We start from the raw sequence: 18,463 nt of genomic DNA on the forward strand, positions 1-18,463 counted from the left end.
TCTCCCAGCGATGCTGAAATGGTAACGCAGCATGGGTCAGCAATAAACGAACAGACATGTAGAGAGGGGTCTGCTTTGCTGAGTGGGTGTCTGCTTCAGGTCTGTCCAGGTAATGGAGCCATAATGGGCTTTTAAGGGCCACACAGCTGATGGTGGTGTTTGCCTTTTAGTGGTAAAGCAGCACAAACAGGAAGTACAGCACGGAGGCACCCCCGACACTACAGCATGGGCCAAGCCACAGCACCAACTGTTGTCTGTTACACTAAAAGGGAACTAACTTACCTGTCATAAACCATTGTAAAGGACCATTTGCATTAACATTGTTCAAATCTGCGTAAATTCATAGTTTTTTTTTTCTAAATACATTTTTGAAGATATCTACTCAAGTGAAATGACTGAGAACTACAATGTTTAAGTCTTTTTCACTATTTCTTTGATCATGGTTATTGAGGTGTGAATGGTTTCATGCATTGGATGAGTTATCAGTTTAATTTTTTTATTGGATTGCAATTGCGTTTAGAGGTTAAATCGTTCTGCGGATGGTAGGTTTGGAAATTTGTGACTTTGTAACATCACAACGTGCCTTATTATGCAACTATCTACCTGCTCTTCTTCCTTCACACCAACTTGTATCGGGGACGCAGACCACTGAGAAAAGCCATCTGAAGGTTGCCACTTCCTAATTCTAAAATGTGCTGTATATTTGTCAATAAAGTATTATTTGAATATATACATGTGCACTAGCTGTGGTTTTGTACAATTCTTTGCTAACACGACCAGATCCTGTTTTTGTCTAGCCTGCTGAGAGGCACTTTTCTCTGGTTGTGCGCTGGCAAAAGTCGGTTTCTCGCCTGGTCCATGATCGAATTCTACCCCATAAATGTGGTGTGTCGCCTTCTGACGCCTGCAAGACGGCAATGACCTCCAGACACAGTGTGAGTGTGTTGCCGCCAAGTGTGAAAATGTTTTATTTTAGTAGAAATAAGGATTTTGTAACCAGGAAGTCATAGCGAAAGCTTGACTCCCAACTGAAAGACCTTTCTGCGCGCACACACGTGTACAAAACCCTGCTGAAGCTAGGAGTGTAAAGTGAGTGAATATTTTATTCTTGTATAACTGTGGAAAAGCAAAGGTTGGTGTCATTTTTAGGAATATTGTAGTCAGTGTCTCCGTGATGTGCCAATCACCACACACATTGCCAATGCCCACAAGCTTCCTACCAACACACCAACTCCACCTACGGCCAATCAGACCAAAGAGTATGCACATTACCACCAGTCGGCTGCATATTTATGAGAAACAGGATTTTTTTTTTTTAAAGAGGATAAGAAGAAGACCAACTATAATGACGTATAAATGGCGTAAGAAAATTTGGGAACTTGCAAAGCAGAATCTCGTGCTAACCTAGTAAAATGACATCAGATATGATGAAAAACAATGTCAAAACCTAAAGTTGAGGAAAAGTGCCCAGAGACATTGGCGAACAGCAGCAGTATATAACATCAATCCGGTTTTGAAGACTGAAACTTTATCACCGAATAGTGTGAAGAACCTTCGTCCTCTTGTGGTGAGGTAATAAAAATACGGTGAGAAGCAACACGCTGGCTAATGCCGTCTCGTTAAAACTACTGGCTCACAGCCAACATGCCCGCGCTATAGAAGTATTTTGAGGTAGCAATGAAATATATGCAGTGGGGCAAATAAGTATTTAGTCAACTACTAATTGTGCAAGTTGAAAATATTAGAGAGGTCTGTAATTGTCAACATGGGTAAACCTCAACCATGAGAGACAGAATGTGGGAAAAAAACAGAAAATCACATTATTTGATTTTTAAAGAATTTATTTCAAATCATGGTGGAAAATAAGTATTTGGTCAATACCAAAAGTTCATCACAATACTTTTTAATGTACCCTTTGTTGGGAATAACGGGGGCCAAACATTTTCTATAACTCTTCATAAGCTTTTCACCCACTGTTGCTGGTAGTTTGGCCTATTCCTCCAGGCAGATCTCCTCTAGAGCAGTGATGTTTTGGGGCTGTCGTTGGGCAACACGGACTTTCAACTCCCTCCACAGATTTTCTATGGGGTTGAGATCTGGAGAGTGGCTACGCCACTCCAGGACCTTGAAATGCTTCATACGAAGCCACTCCTTTGTTGCACTGGCTGTGTGTTTGGGATCATTGTCATGCTGAAAGACCCAGTCACGTCTCATCTTCAATGCCCTTGCTGATGGAAGGAGATTTTCACTCAAAATCTCTCGATACATGGCCCCATTCATTCTTTTCTTTACACAGTTCAGTCGTCCTGGTCCCTTTGCAGAAAAACAGCCCCAAAGCATGATGTTTCCACCCCCATGCTTCACAGTGGGTATGGTGTTCTTCGGATGCAATTCAGTATTCTTTCTCCTCCAAACACGAGAACGTGTGTTTCTACCAAAAAGTTCTATTTTGGTTTCATCTGACCATAACACATTCTCACAGTCCTCTTCTGGATCATCCAAATGCTCTCTAGCAAACCTCAGACGGGCCTGGACGTGTACTTTCTTCAGCAGGGGGACACGTCTGGCAGTGCAGGATTTGAGTCCCTGGCGGCACATTGTGTTACTGATAGTAGCCTTTGTTACTGTGGTCCCAGCTCTCTCTAGGTCATTCACTAGGTCCCCCCGTGTGGTTCTGGGATTTTTGCTCACCGATCTTGTTATCATTTTGACGCCACTGGGTGAGATCTTGCATGGAGCCCCATATCAATGGAGATTATCAGTGGTCTTGTTTGTCTTCCATTTTCTCATGATTGCTCCCACAGTTGATTTCTTTACACCAAGTGTTTTAGCTATTGCAGATTCAGTCTTCCCAGCCTAGTGTAGGTCTACAATTTTGTCTCTGGTGTCCTTCGACAGCTCTTTGGTCTTGGCCATAGTGGAGTTTGGAGTGTGACTGACTGGGTTGTGGACAGGTGTCTTTTATACCAATATTGAGTTAAAACAGGTGCCATTAATACAGGTAATGAGTGGAGCCTCATTAGACCTCGTTAGAAGAAGTTAGACATCTTTGACAGCCAGAAATCTTGCTTGTTTGTAGGTGACCAAATACTTATTTTCCACTCTAATTTGGAAATAAATTCTTTAAAAAAAATCAAACAATGTGATTTTCTGATTTTTTTTCCCCCCACATTCTGTCTCTCATGCTTGAGGTTTGCCCATGTTGACAATTCCAAACCTCTCTAAATGTTTTCAAGTAGGAGAACTTGCACAATTGATGGTTGACTAAATACCTATTTTCCCCACCGTATCTGTGGGAGAAAAAGTCATCATGATGATGAGTGACAATGGATCAAAGATCAAAGATTGAATCATTAACTCCCTGATGCGTTAACACGCCTTGTAACATTTGCAGTCACCTACCACACTGCAGAAGGCATTGAGCAAAATGCAAAGATGAATGGATATAAGGCAATTGGGGCATGTTTGGACCATGAAGGTATTAGACACCACTGCTGATCAATGTTAAAAAAAACTGATAATTAATTAAGAGTAGCATCCTATTGAGAGTCAGATCAGACAAATGCTAACCAGTGAATATCATCGAAAAGATACGAGATACTGACTTTTTACCTGAACATTTGCTTGCATTTAGCAGAATCATGGTCACAATTGGTTGTTTGTGGAGCCTTCATGCGAGTCAGAATATTGACCTGTCTTTAAAATGTTACAGTCTGCATCACCGCTCTGATCCACATCGACTCCATTTTAGTTTTTTTTTTCTCAATTAAACCTGACAAACACAGCAGACCCTAATTATGCAGTTCACCAATGCTTTCAAAACAATTGGAAAAGTGGCATTTTTTTGTATCTGGCTAAAGACAGAAAGGACTATAGCATTATTATTATTACACATCATCAGTAGTGTGAAACTAACCCATTTGGCAGTTTTATCTCCCATTCCCCATTTGTACTAAAGAGATACACCAGCACATTTTATGAAGTGCGAGTCTATCCGTTTATATTTTTATTTCAACATCTAGTACAGAGTTCGACTTCAAGTCAAATAATCGGAACATTTGGCAGGAAAGGCATTGTCTAAAATAGGGGCCTATTACTTCCATGAAACAAACATTGGCAAGAGACAATTCCACCATTTGCACAGCAGCAACTGGACTGAAACATTGTGAAACCTGTAAAAGAATACTCTCCTCAAAAAACAGCTTCAAACTCTTGTTTTGAATATATTATGGGAAACAACATTAATTCTGGTTTAACTATACACTAAAAGTCAATAGTGAATAATGAATGCACACATAACACAGTACATGCCTCAACGGTAAAATATTGCCTCTTGTTATGATAGAAATTTCAGAATACGAAAGGCAAAAATACAGTATGGCTGGTACTCGCAGCTCCCAGAGTTTACTGAATGTAACATACTTATAGCTGCTCTGCCAGCGTCCCCTTCATTCACCCCTCATGTTCTGACAGCTTTACACGAGTCAACTCTTTTCTTGTTTTTTTTTTTTTTTTTACATTATGCAGAACTCTGACTTTATGTTTATTGTGCAATAATCTAACTGTAACATGTATTTGTTACATGTTTTGATGCATTTTTATGCATTATAAAATATTTACGTATGAATTTGGAGGGACTTAGAATGGATTAAGGCATTTACATGGAAAACGTATCTCTACTTACAGAATATTCAAGTTACGAAAGTACTTCCAGAAACAATTTCATAAGTAGATGTACCACTGTATTTATGTACCGCATTTTCTGCCTATAAGGCGTACATGTCCATATTGTATTATGGTATATTTACACCATAAGACTTGCAGCTAATTACCCTGCAAAAAATCCATAAAGTAGCCACTCTGGACTATAAACCCCATTGTATAAAGTGTGTGTGTTTGCTTGAATTTGTTCTTGTTGTAAAAATTTTAAAGCAGCTACCTGCAAAATTGCAAACACTGCAATTCACATTTTACATGGTGGCCCTTCTGCCAGTATAGGCAAGGAAAGGCAAAATTATTTTTACAGCACAATTCAAAACAAGGCAATTAGATCCAAATACAAATGATGATTGAATGAGAAGTTTTTACCAAAGACTTCATCCTGTTGTTCAGGCTCTTCAGCTGCTATGGTTGCTGATGGTGATCCTCTCTCATCTTTGGTCTCAGGTGATAAGGCCTTGGGAACAAAAACAGGTTTGGGGGGGTGTTACCATGGAAACAGAAGGGCCAGATCAATGGTGAGAACAAGAATCACACCTACTTAATTGGTTAGCTTTTTAATGTAGTGAAGCTTTGTACTTGATGTCTTTTCAACAGATAGTGTACAGGTTTGCTAAGAAATATATGAATGGTAAAATGACTGATTCAGAATTACTCCTAAATATTAATTAAATCCTAGTTCCGACACCACATATTCTGTCACCAGTAACATAGCACTCAATCAAGGATTTACATAATTTTTATGTATTAGGATTATTTTAATTATTGTAATTGGGGTTGGGCATCGTTTGAATTTGAACGGTTCCGATTCCATGTTTTGATCCCAGTTCCAAACGATTCTCGATTCCGATTCTTTTAATAGGTAGGGTAAAAAAAAATTGCATACTTTATATTTATTTCTTAACTTCACGATTATTTTTTAAATTATATGAACTTTCAATTAACTATGAATTTCTCTCAGGCTATTTTTAACTTGTACATAAATATCAAGTCTTTGAACTTGAATATAATGAAGTTTCTTTCCACTTTCACAAAGATGTTTATTTTTCAAAGGCTCATGAAGAAAGCATTTACACATATTCTATTGCCTATGTTTTGAAGAGTCATTTGCTGCAGGCATTTATTGTATTGCATCATTTGTTTCAAGTATTTGTACAAGTTAGTTAAGGGCAGGCGGGGAGTGTTCTGTCCTTTGGTTTAAGTTGGCTACTTTTTAAGTTTCATTTCTTTCTAAACTGATGTATTGTTCATCCATCCACAAGATGTCACTATTGTAACTTCAGACTCTACAGTTTTTTTTTTTTTTTTTGGTTTTGGAATGTCCGCTTGGCTTCCTTTAGTGGTGACTTACTGGAAGCACCAGGCAAAAAGAACATATTACTTTACTTGGAAAAGAATCCTTGAGGTGTACAGATGTTACACACCTCCTCTGCACTACACATAGTTGGGAACAAAATCTGTAAGTTTGCATGTAATAACAGATGTTCTGATATCATTTCGGTGTCATTTATGTGAAGCGAAGCAACACATTTATGTGCTAAGCTAAATAAGCCACTTTATTTGATTTGCTCATAACGGAGCGACTCTTCATGTGGCTTCTTCGTGGTGTTCGGCAGCTATTTTTTCCCGTCGGCGGTCAGGGCATCGAAACTTGGAATCGAAATAAAAAAAATTGAATGGTTCCAGGAGAACCGGAGTGTTAGTCCCGGATCCCATCGATGCTCGATGCCCAACCTAATTGCAATACATATTTATAAATATTTTTATTATTATACAGTGCCCTCCATAATTATTGGCACCCCTGGTTAAGATGTGTTTTTTTAGCTTCTAATATATATATTTTTTTATTCAAATAATATGGGACCTTAATGGAAAAAAAGAGAAAAATCCAACCTTCAATACAGGTGCATTTATTCACTGGGGGAAAAATCCCACATAAAGAAATAATTAATTGACATCAAATAATGTTTGTCACAATTATTAGCACCCCTGGTGTTAATAATTTGTACAAACCCCTTTTGCCAACAAAACAAGGTCTGGGGACTGAGATGGCCATGGGAGGAGCTTGATTTTGTGTCTAGTGAACCATTTCTGTGTAGATTCGGCCATATGTTTAGGGTCATTGTCTTGCTAAAAGAACCAATGACGACCCATATTCAGCTTTCGGGCAGACGGCAACAGATTTTGATTTAAAATGTCCTGGTATTTCAAAGCATTCATGATGCCATGCACCCTAACAAGGTTCCCAGGGCCTTTGGAAGCGAAACAGCCACACAGCATCACTCACCCACCCCCATACTTCACAGTGGGTATGAGGTGCTTTTCAGCATGCGCATCTTTCGTGGCACGCCAGACCCACTTAGTGTTTGGTTCCAAAAAGCTCAATCTTGGTCTCATCTGACCAAAGCACACGGTCCCAGTTGAAGCCTGGGACCGTGTGCTTTAGTATTATATATTATTTGAACAAAAAAAAATTATTAGAAGCTGAAAACCACATCTTAACCAGGGGTGCCAATAATTATGGAGGGCACTGTATATATATATATATATATATATATATATATATATATATATATATATATATATATATATATATATATATATTTAATAAATGAGCAGAACGGGAAAGGTTTTTTGGTTTAGTTGTTTATCTATAAGCCTAAAAAAAATTACACTACTTCTTACATGATATTGTCATTTATCAATCAGTATATTTATATATGACTGACTCTGTGCAATATTGTTCTGTAGTCCCAATGTCACCCGACTTCATGAGCTTGTGGTGTTAAACATACTGTATATACAATATGCATTATAAAAATTTATAGTAATGATGTATAAAATAATAATGTATAAAATAATAATTAAAAAAAAATATATATATAATGTATAAAAATAAAAAGTATAAATAATGTAAAATGTACTGTATAATACAAGGTCATTTCATTAAAATTCATATGATAGTTACAGGGTTAGTTTTGTACCCAAGACTTGTCTTAAGTGTACTAGTAGTTGTAGCTACAGTCTCTTTTTATTCCGGGGGAAAAAAAAAAAAGAAAATCAAGAAATGATGCCTATCCAATTTGGGGCCTGTTATTTTGGGTCACCCTTTACTTCCAAATGGTAACCAGCACAAAAATATGAATTTTGTTTTGTATAGATCTTTCAGCATTATTATTGAGCTAACAATTATAATTTCTTCTTTGTAATCTGGTAGATAAATGTACATGATATACATACTTGTATATGGCGGAAAACACAGACAAGGCTGAAAAAGCAGTTTCTGCTCTTGCACCCCCCTTTAAAACAAACTGCTGTATTTTAAGCTAAAAGAAACGTTGTGTTCGATAGAACAATATGTCTATATACTGCCATAGCAGATTCATGGCGTTCTAAGTCCCAAAACTATTTCTAATTTGTCCGTTTTACCCTGAAAACCCCCGTTTACAGACGCCACGCAACTTCTTTTGTTTCAACCCAGCCATAAAACGGAGGTTATTATATTTATTATTCAAAATGTCTGTCATTTTTAGCTTAGAATCATTAATTGATGTCTAATATTTCGTTTAAAAAAACTGACTTTAAAAAATTATTCACTCGCATATTTTAAACTTTTAAACAAATGACGTCACAATGAAAAAAAGGGTGTCTGTAAAAAAGTCACAGATATCTACCTCATAACTATCGCATAATTGTATTTTTTTGTTACTGTCGCATTTTCTCCAATATGTTGGATGATAATCGATCCAAACAAAGATAAATTTGAAAAAAAAAAAAAACGTTTAGAAGAGTAAATATATGAAAAAGAAAATATCAACCACTCCTTGATGTCTGCGATTTCTGCATCGCGACCCATGTTATATTGCCATGTTTCACCCACAAAATCCAGCTGTGGCCATTCTCAGCTGTATCTTGACACTCTATGATACATGCTAAACGGAATTTTACGATCGAAACAAGGTAAGTACGCGATAATATCTCGCTAAACTCATGGCGTCTGTAATTATACTCTTGCGTGCTTTCACCTCCAGATCGGGTATTGCTGTTTAAAAAACATTTTTTTTAAAAAATGCCCTCCTGTTCATAAATTTCTTCCCCCAGAAAATTGAGATTTTAAGCTTTCCAATGATGTGTCACATGCATATTGGACAATTTTGAAAGTTGGCCAAATTGGGGGTCTCAGAGCGGAACTTAAAGTCAGCTGAGTGTTTGCCGCCATATATAAATCACATAGATTTATTCAAAAACACTATCAATTATTTAACTTGTCTTCATCAAATTTGGAAGGTTTTGATTTTATAGGTCAATTTGTACCTGAACTATATACCTTCCAATATTAAATCATTGCTCTAATCCTTGTTCTACACACACTGATTATGAATGTACTGTATGTAGAAACACGCTAAGTCCATTTTCACTGAGGAAGAAGTGGTTAGCCTTTGTCAACAGCTCTCAGCATCATATCACACCATCCCACTTTTCAAATATACTTGTTTTTGGACATAATTTACATAACGCTGGATGCCTTTGCATGTGTCAAGTAGAACGAGGTGGGCGGAGTTGGGGGATTTGGGAGTAATTCATGTTTATTCTTACCAATTATGACATGCCTTTAGCTTGTGGCCTCTGATCTCAGAAATTATACCAATAAGTACCTCTATGAAAAAAATAAATAAAAACACACACATACAGCGTGTGTGTGTTCATATTAGCTTTGATCCTAACTTGACGATTAAAGTGCCTATGACAGCAAAAAGCATGTTTATTTCATATTTCACGCGGTATTTTATGCTACTGAATGAAATGGACCGTTTGGATGTGTGTGGAAGCGATCGATATATTTATTCAATTTTTTTAATCCCGCGCCATGAAAATGAGTGACTTCCTGGATTGACGAAGAATGCGAATGTGACGACAGCGGGCTAATCATCTTCAGTATACAGCCAAATCTAAAGTATGCAGAACGACTGCGGATTCAGTTTATTTTGCGGATTATTTCGTTTATTTTTAAAAACGCATCACGCCAGCCCAATTTGCTGCAGCCATTTGTAAGCCTGTCGCAATATGCAATAATTCCATTTATCGCGCGGTATATAAAAATGGAGACGGTAATTTTCCCGCTGCGATTTATCGCCTCGCGTGCACGTGCGCGCGCGTGCGCCCGCGCTTGCGGCAGATGTGTGGCAGACGTGCTTGACAGCGCTGTTTAAAGTTCAGCTTCCTTGTTGCCAACTACGCAACATGCTGGGACGAGGACTCACTCTGTTTTATTGACTTCTGGGTATGTTCGTTTTATATATTTGAGTTTGAGTGACCGTCATTCAATGGAGGGAGGCAGGACCGAGTGCACTGTCGGCGCACAGCAATGAGTGAGCGGAGTGAGGAAGAGGACGAACCAGTCAGAAAAATGTTTCTGGAGGTTGTTTCAACAAAGATGGCCAACAGAAAAAATCTACATGCTCATTTGAAACACTATCACCCTCTCCAGTTTTCACTGCTCAGTAGGAAAACTGCATCGCAACAAGCGGAGCCTCCTCGTCACGTTAACTGACAATTAGAGGTATTCGCCCGATGTGAGAAATACAGACGACACCGCGTAAAATAGGTTCCCTCATGGAAAGTGAAGTCTGCTACATTGCTGAAGAAATGAGACCGTTTTACCTCTGTTTAGTGTTATTTGATACCTTTTGTAGCCAAATTTTTGTTACTCCAATTTAATTAGTCTATTTTTCTCTGTTGTTGTTAAAGTGCAATTACTGTTACTGCAACTTTATACCTATGTGCCTAAATGCTTCAGTTATTAAGTGCAATTTTATTTTTTTCTTGAAAAAAGACATTTTATTTATTATGTGTTTCTGTGCGGTATTATTGTTGTATTTTACTTGATAGAGGCATGGTCTATTGTTTTTAGTTGTGATTTCTTAAAAGGTATTTTTTTATTTAAAAGAAAACATTTATTGCGTTTAAATGGGTGTTGTTGGTCCATAAATATATACTGTATTCTCACTGCGTTATTGTAAATTGGTTAATTTTTTTTTTGGGGGGGGGGAGACGCAATAATATCGCATATCGCAATAATTTATGAGATAATTTATCGCCCACTAAAATTTGTTATCGCGACAGGCCTAGCCATTTGTTGCTGTGAGCCTTTTTGGGTTTCAAAAACTTCCTGTTCATCGCGGATAATTGCCAAAACAAGTCCGACAACTGTGAGACCATTTGACCGATGAGGAAGTGAGTAAATTCAGCTTGTCACACATCATGGTCACTTTCACCTCCTCGATCCTGTTCGTGTGGCCACCAATAGACCACTATCCTTGGCTTGGGCTCGGGCAGCCCCCCCGCTCCGACGTCGGAGGTTGTCCACTGAGAATGCGCTATTTTCGGCATTCATTCCCCTCTCTGTCTGCCTGCCGGGGCCGCAGCAGAATAACAAGCTGTAACTTGGTCGCTGCCAGGGGCTGGCTGTTTGGTAAAGACAATCAACACCGCTGCCGTGTGTGACATGAGTCAGAGCAGTTTTGTGTGATTTTTCGTTTTCGAAAGGCGAGAATAAGATTTGGAAAACTGCTCGGCTTGGGTGAGCATGTTGGCTAGCTGTCACGCCTTCTGTTTTGTTTACGCTCTTGCCTCCGTTTCAGAAGCAGGGGCAGGGAAATGACAAAAGCCGGACTAACTCTGGTGGCATAAAATACCGTTCGGGGGAGGAAGATGTCGGCAGTTTTGACCACTATGCAGTAATTTTGCCCTATCGTACTGAATGAATGCATTTTTAATATTTCATATTCCATTTAGCACAAGACTGTTATTTGTCATGACTATACCATGTATCTAGCATTTAGAGAAAAATACTTAGATAAAAAGAATATCCTGTAAAAATATTGGAGTAGAGAGATTGAAACAATCATGACATTTTTAGGGCTGTCCCAGCCGACTACTTTTACGATTAGTCGACTAATCTAATCATTTTTATTTTATTTTATTTTTTTACTACTCTAGTAATGAAATTTTTGTTGAAGCTTATTAAATCACAAAAAACATTTTGGAACACCTAAATTCTTTATTAACGTATAAATAAATAACATAAATATCAATAATAAATCACAAACAATGAGGTCAAATGCTGCCGGCATTAACTAGTGCGAAAAAATGTAAACGGAAACACTAAGACTTCACCTCTTTAACAGGAGTCAAAACAATTCTTACTCTTTTTGTGGTATGTCATTGTCTATATTGCTCTAAATGTTAAAATGAATTGCAATGTCCCGGACAACCATTTTCAGAGTACTTTGTGTGAGTTCAGATGCTTTTTCTGGTGTGTATTCTGCATTTTTGGGGGAGGGGAAAAACTGTTCAACTTTTGTTTGTTTTAACCTGAAAATAGATAAAGTAGAGGGCACACTGAAATATTACAATTATTTTGAAGGAGAGGCACACATACTCACAGTAACAAAAATTAAGTATATAGTATTAATTAATTTATTTAAATATAGTATACTACCATATGTATATACACAATGTGGGAGCTTCCATGATCCTAATAAATTTAATAATGATAAAAAAATATAATGTATAATTATATAATATCTATATTAATTATTTTATTAACTAAAAATGCACGTTGATACGACGCACATAAAGGTAACTTCCATTTTTAAAAAATTGTTAGAAAGTTGAATGGACTTACAATCCGCTAGCATTTTGTTTCTTGTTGTCTTCGAAAATTATACTTGGGGGATGGCGCTTCAAGTGTTCGTTCATAGCCGACGTGCTACTGTGGTATTCGAGCTCAGCTTAGCAAAGAGTACACACAGTGGCACCCTCCATATTTTCCTTGAAATAATTCCAGGCTCTGGCTATTCTGGTCCGCTTTTTTGGCTTTATGCCACTTTCACCTGTCACCAATTCTGCCCTTTTTGGTAATTGGCAGTGTTTTCAACTCCTCGCCGTAGTGAAGAGTGAACCGGCAATTCGCTTGGCTCGTTGTCGTCGGTTCGTCCAATTTCTTCCTCAAGAAGGCGGCGGCATGCATAAAAACACCGAGAGGCGTTGGATGGCTCTTTATGACTACTTTTATTAACCAAGACAAAAACGTGGGGGATGCCAACTCCACGCTACCCGCCCTTTCCCAACTCACCGATCGCACTCCCTCTCTCTCGCGCGCTCGCCCACTTTCTTCCTCTTTGCTCAATCTGACAATGTCGGTCACATTGAAATAACAGCGGCCCCCTTGGGGGTGCCAGTAACAACCGCTTGCATCGCGGGCGCCCGCCATTCTAAACTTTATCCGCATGTAATTTTTTTTTCAACCATTACCCGTCGACGGTATGTTTTGCCCGTCGACGCATTTACGTCATCGATGACGTCGACAACGTCGACTAGTCGGGACAGCTCTAGACATTTTGCTGCTCTCTGTCGCGTTTCCTCATTGTGAATCCTAAATCCAATGAAATGGTTACACTGCCGACGTCATCATCCAGCTGGGGATGCTAGAGCGCTATACTGACAGGCGGTGCTAAATGGCAGATTAAAAGACTAATTTCTCGTCATCTGCACTTTGCCAAATTGTTGTACTGTATATAGTTGAATTGTCTCAAAATATGATTCGAATTCACATAAAATTGCTATTTACGAATTTTTTTACGCTGTCACAGGCACTTTATACCACTCCTGTTGCTTTTAGTTCAAAATGAGGCTTTAAAATCTTGAAAACAAAAAAAATTGTGAATAGCAGCAAAAAGGTTCTTCAAATTTTGGCTAAATGACCTATAAATTTTTAATTGATAGAAATTTGAATTTGACACCATAAAATAATGAAAGAAGCTACAAAGGAGTTTCGAATTTTATTACCGTATGTTTTTATACATTTTCATTACAGTTGTCAGATATTATCGGGTAGCCGATAATATCAGCCGTTGAAGCGTTTTAAAATGATATCGGATAACATCGACATCGGTTTTTCATGATCAGTTTTGGGCCTATATGGATATGGCAGTGCTGTCATGCTCTCTTATCCTCTGCCTGTGTTTTCTTGTGTTTTTCACCCCCTGCTGGTGCTTGGATTTAATTTGTTCCAGCACATTCTGCTGGCGTATATCATATGTCGACGAGATTGCATTGCCAATAAAGTGAGTTAAATGGACAAGCTCACGTCTGAAGCTTAACCCTAACCCTAACCAAGTTGTTTGTGCTATATACATGCATCACTTGAAAGTTACAGTATATTCTTCCTTTGTTTTATAATCATGAGCACTGATATTGGAGATGTGTGTATTTCGTTTTATTTGCATTTGTGGTAAAATGTGGTTATATTACAGTATGTCATTACTTGCAAGCTCTAATACCAGTTACTATTCAAATTGACATGTTGTGTATACGTAATTTGCTTCATTTTGTGACTTTACCTCATATTATTGACACAATGTTTTGTTGTTTTAAGTTTTACAAAAAAAGGTATCAGTGCTCTTGTCAAGAGAAAGATGACCACAGTAAAGCCCATTTAATTTTACTCCAGCGTCTAACTTTTCTTCATAGCCATATTTGTTTGCTATCTGTTCACTTTGCACATGATCCAAAAAAACTGATATTTGCACTGTTTTGATTTCGACAATAATATAGTAGTGCCATATAGGCACTTTTTCCATAACTTCAGTTATTATTATTATTATTTTTTTCTTTCACAGAATGTTTACTTGGAAAACCTTGAAGTTGTTACATTTAACATTAGTATAGCATCCAGTGGGTCTTTACAATACGATTAGCCATAATATTTTAAGTCCACGACCGCATATATCGATATCGGTTCGATTTTGGGAGTTGGACAATATCGGGATATCGGTTAAAAACTCATTATCAACTCTAATTCTCATACATTAGTGTATGAATGTAGTGCATTTGTCAATTGTTCTTTATCTTTTAACATTTTAATTATTGTTTTATTTGTTAATCTATTATTTTGTTTCATTTATTTATTTTTTGATGAATGACAACTGTCTTGAGCATTTTATTGAAGCAGTACAATACAGTTGTGCTACAATAAAATAGGTGTTCTTTAAGTACAACCAGTATTCATTCATAAGGTGCACTGCATTATAAGGCTCACTGTCAATTTTGGGGGAGCAAAGAATTTCAAGCACGTCTTATAGTCTAAAAAACTGCAGTCACTTAACTCATTTTTTGTATCATGTTTCTTATGCTAGGTTTAGGCTGAACATGAAAAGTACCATTGATTTTTGTTGTCGGTAGTTGGTTGTCCTAACTGAAAGTCTGTGGAGATCCAGATGCGCGCATGAAAAGAGCCAGATATGGCTTGTGAGCCATACAGTCCAAACCCCTGCTCTAAACATTAGCTTTTGCCATCTCTATTCCAAGTCATCTCCTTTCTTACTTGAACAAGCCAGCGTATTCTTCCTGTGCAAAATGCCAGCGTGAATGTGCAATGAATCTAGGGAGTAGCTTGAAATGCAAGGGAACCACTTATAGGGTCTTACAAATTTATGAAAATAACTGTTGAAGGAGCTTTTGAAAATGAGAATGTTCCGATTCACCTCTGTGAAGCATTTGACTATTCAGTTGAGATATACTGTACTTGAGCAAAAAAAGGCAGATGCTGTGTCCACTGATATACCATTGCTTGAAATGAATTTACTCTGCATATTAAAATTGGGGATGGGCAATAATTTGTCATGCCAAAGTACAAGAAAAATAAATGAAATCAGTCACATTGTAAAGCTGTTTACTGGTACCTAAGGCTTTTGAAAAATTGTAATTTAATACCGAAATGATGCAAATGCCTAATTTAGGGTGCGTTTGTATTGTATCTGCCTTTATTAGTTTGGATCACCTAAAGATCATGGAAGAAGTCAGTGAACTTTGTTTATTGAAATCAAAACTAGTCCTGCAAAGATTAATTAACGCAGGTAATTTGATTAGAAAAATGCTTCGAATTAAATTTTGCTGCTATTCGTTTAGTTAAAGTGGCGTTGTAATGGTACGTTTTGAAAGTTTATTTTTATTGATTGGGTGGATACACTACCCTCTAGTGGCAACAGTGAATACGACATAACTCATTTAACATGGCTGAATCCAGCTTCTCCCTGTTAAGACCAACATAAGGTATGTTTTTGTTTGAACTAATACATTTTTTAAAAAATGCATATATATATATATATATATATATATATATATACATAGGTATATTTAGCCATTTTATGTGGGAATATGTGTTTGAAAGATCTGTTCAGAGCATTGTAAAAAAAATTTAAAAAATAAAAAAAAATAGCATGTTATAGCATTTAAGATAGCGTAATTTTGCTATGCAAGTTAGCCAATTGTTCTTTTGTTGTACTTAGAACCTCACTAATATATATATTTTTTTATACTATTTGAGGCCAAGCTCAGGTATTTTAATCTTTTATGTTCCGAATCCCATTACTCGATTATTCATACTAACTAGTTCATAGATTGATCGACTACTAAAATAATCAATAGCTGCAGCCGTAATCGAAACTCTGCTTCCATATGAATGGCTACCAAATTGATAATTCTGAATCACAGAACTGAATACAGCAGAAGTCAGCTTTCACAATGTGGGTATAATACTTCTCTGCGCACATCCACGAAACCCCTAGTTCCTGAAGTGCATGGCAATTTAAAACTAGAACCTATGATGGTTATGTGACTGATACAGAAAAGGCTGAAGAGAACAGTCAAGATTTTTCCAAATGTCATTTCCTTTCAGTCATGAAACCCCCTCCTTCATTTTGACGTAAGAGTAGCGGTAAGGGATATAATGAGATGGCTTTCGTACATGCACCCTTTCATTTCATATATGTAGCCACAGGAATAGTGAATGGTTTAGCTATTGTACAGTGGCATGAACATGTTTGGGCATTCAAAGGATGCTCAAAGATTTGCATGTCCCTCTATGTTTCCATTTGTCTCCCTTTCAAGGGAAAGAAAGAAAAGGAAAAAAAAAAAAAAAAACACTAGATGGGCCCAAACTTTTTCCATGCAACAGTAGGTATGTGTATAGGGTTCCCTATTTAAGGTGTTGATTTCTGGATAGAATATATTGCTGGGAGTTAAATTCCTCTGGTGTTCAATGTTACACCAATGTGATTTTTCTGATTATTATTCTATAAGTCATTTAAATGTGTTGATCGTTAATGTAATAACCAAAGCACAATGCCACAAGCAACCAACTTAACCTTACTAACAGCTTCTGCATTTCCTAAGGGTGTTGTGCATTCGAGGGTTGATGCTGTAAGTAGCAGAGCTACAAAGTCTGAGATAGAGGACAAGACCAATTTGTCAGTACCACGGACACGTGAGTCCTTTGTCAAAGTTCAGTGAAGTGACCATTTTGCGGGCAAAGGCTAGTGTCTGTTAATGAAAATTGTACTTGCAATGAGAAGCAGTCCTTTTTTGTTGAAAACGGTAGATTGCTGTGATAATGGGTTGTTCCTTTACATTGTGTAGCCAGTAAGATCTCTGGGGCTGAGTTCAAAAGAGCTGACATTTGAACAGAATGTGTGTGGCCCACTCACAATGTTACAGAAGCAGCTCCCCTCCGAAGATGGATGTGCCACTGTGTATCTGTGTTAAAGGCTGCTAGAAAGTGATGCTTAAAGAGATACTTTGTTGGGGCTATGCAAATTGTTAAGATTTCTTATTCCTTTATTTCCTCACAAATCTCATTTCCAATCTCAAATTGATTTTTTCCCCTAGGCCTATAATAATGAAAAAATACTGTTAAATTAAGTTCCTCTTTTTGATTATCAATTAATCATGTATTTTTTTTGTTCAAATTTTATCAGATACAAATTAAATCCATCAATACCACATGCACAAGTACCGCAGACTCATAGGTCTGTCGCAGCAAAATTCCCCATTGATTAGTCTCAAAAAGAATGAATGTAGTCAACGTTGGGATTGAGAAGCCTGAAATGGTGCTCTAACGAATTCATTTACATGACATATCAATGTCTGATCTCGTTTTTCTTTATCTCTGGAAAATAAAGTTATTGAATTGCAAGTACACAACAAAAATTAACATAGTTTTACTCATTAAACCAAATATATCAACAAAAATGCCTAACTGAGGAAAAAGTTAGGGCACACTACCACCTAATAGCTAGTGTTGCCCCCTATGGCTGAAATAACTTCAGTGAGATGTTTTTTGTATCTTCCAGTCTTTGACATCAGTTTGAAGAAAGTTTGCCCCACTCCTCAACGCAGAATACTTTCAGCTGTGAGATGTTTGAGGGGTTTCTTGCATCTACAGCCGGTTTCAAGTCACCCCACAGCATCTCAATGGGATTAAGATCTGGGCTTTAACTCAGCCATTCCAGGACTCTCCATTTCTTCCTTTTCAGCCAGTCCTTAGTGGATTTACTGGTATGTTTTGCATTGTCATGTTGCAGGGTCCAGTTTAGCTTCAGCTTTAATTTTTTCACAGATGATCTCACATGTTCCTCAAGCACCTTCTGATACTCAATAGAATTCACGGTGGATTCTATGATGGTGAATTGGCCAGGTCCTGCTGTAGCAAATCATCCTAAAACCATGACACCTCCGCCTACATGCTTCACAGTCGGTATTAGGTTCTTTTCCTAGAATGCTGTATTGGGTTTACACCAAACTATGTCCTCTGTTCTGGTGTTCAAGTAATTCAAATTTAATCTGTCCAAAGAACATTATTCCAGATGTTCTGGTCTTTGTCTACATTCACTCTGGCAAACTT

The 18,463-nt window shown here is 37.5% G+C and overlaps 1 protein-coding gene across 2 annotated transcripts in view; it reads right to left on the reverse strand.

Annotated features, from left to right (window-relative positions):
- The window catches only part of LOC130914604 (myelin basic protein-like), an 86,770-nt gene that overhangs the window by 28,721 nt on the left and 39,586 nt on the right, over positions 1 to 18,463 (reverse strand). For both annotated transcript variants that reach the window (XM_057833964.1, XM_057833963.1), the window contains one exon: positions 5,089 to 5,176. In XM_057833964.1, coding sequence (XP_057689947.1) covers positions 5,089 to 5,176 — 88 coding nt within the window. The remainder of the gene's footprint in view (positions 1 to 5,088; positions 5,177 to 18,463) is intronic.

This window comes from Corythoichthys intestinalis, chromosome 4 (genome assembly GCF_030265065.1).
Source record: "Corythoichthys intestinalis isolate RoL2023-P3 chromosome 4, ASM3026506v1, whole genome shotgun sequence".
NCBI classification, from domain to species: domain Eukaryota; kingdom Metazoa; phylum Chordata; class Actinopteri; order Syngnathiformes; family Syngnathidae; genus Corythoichthys; species Corythoichthys intestinalis.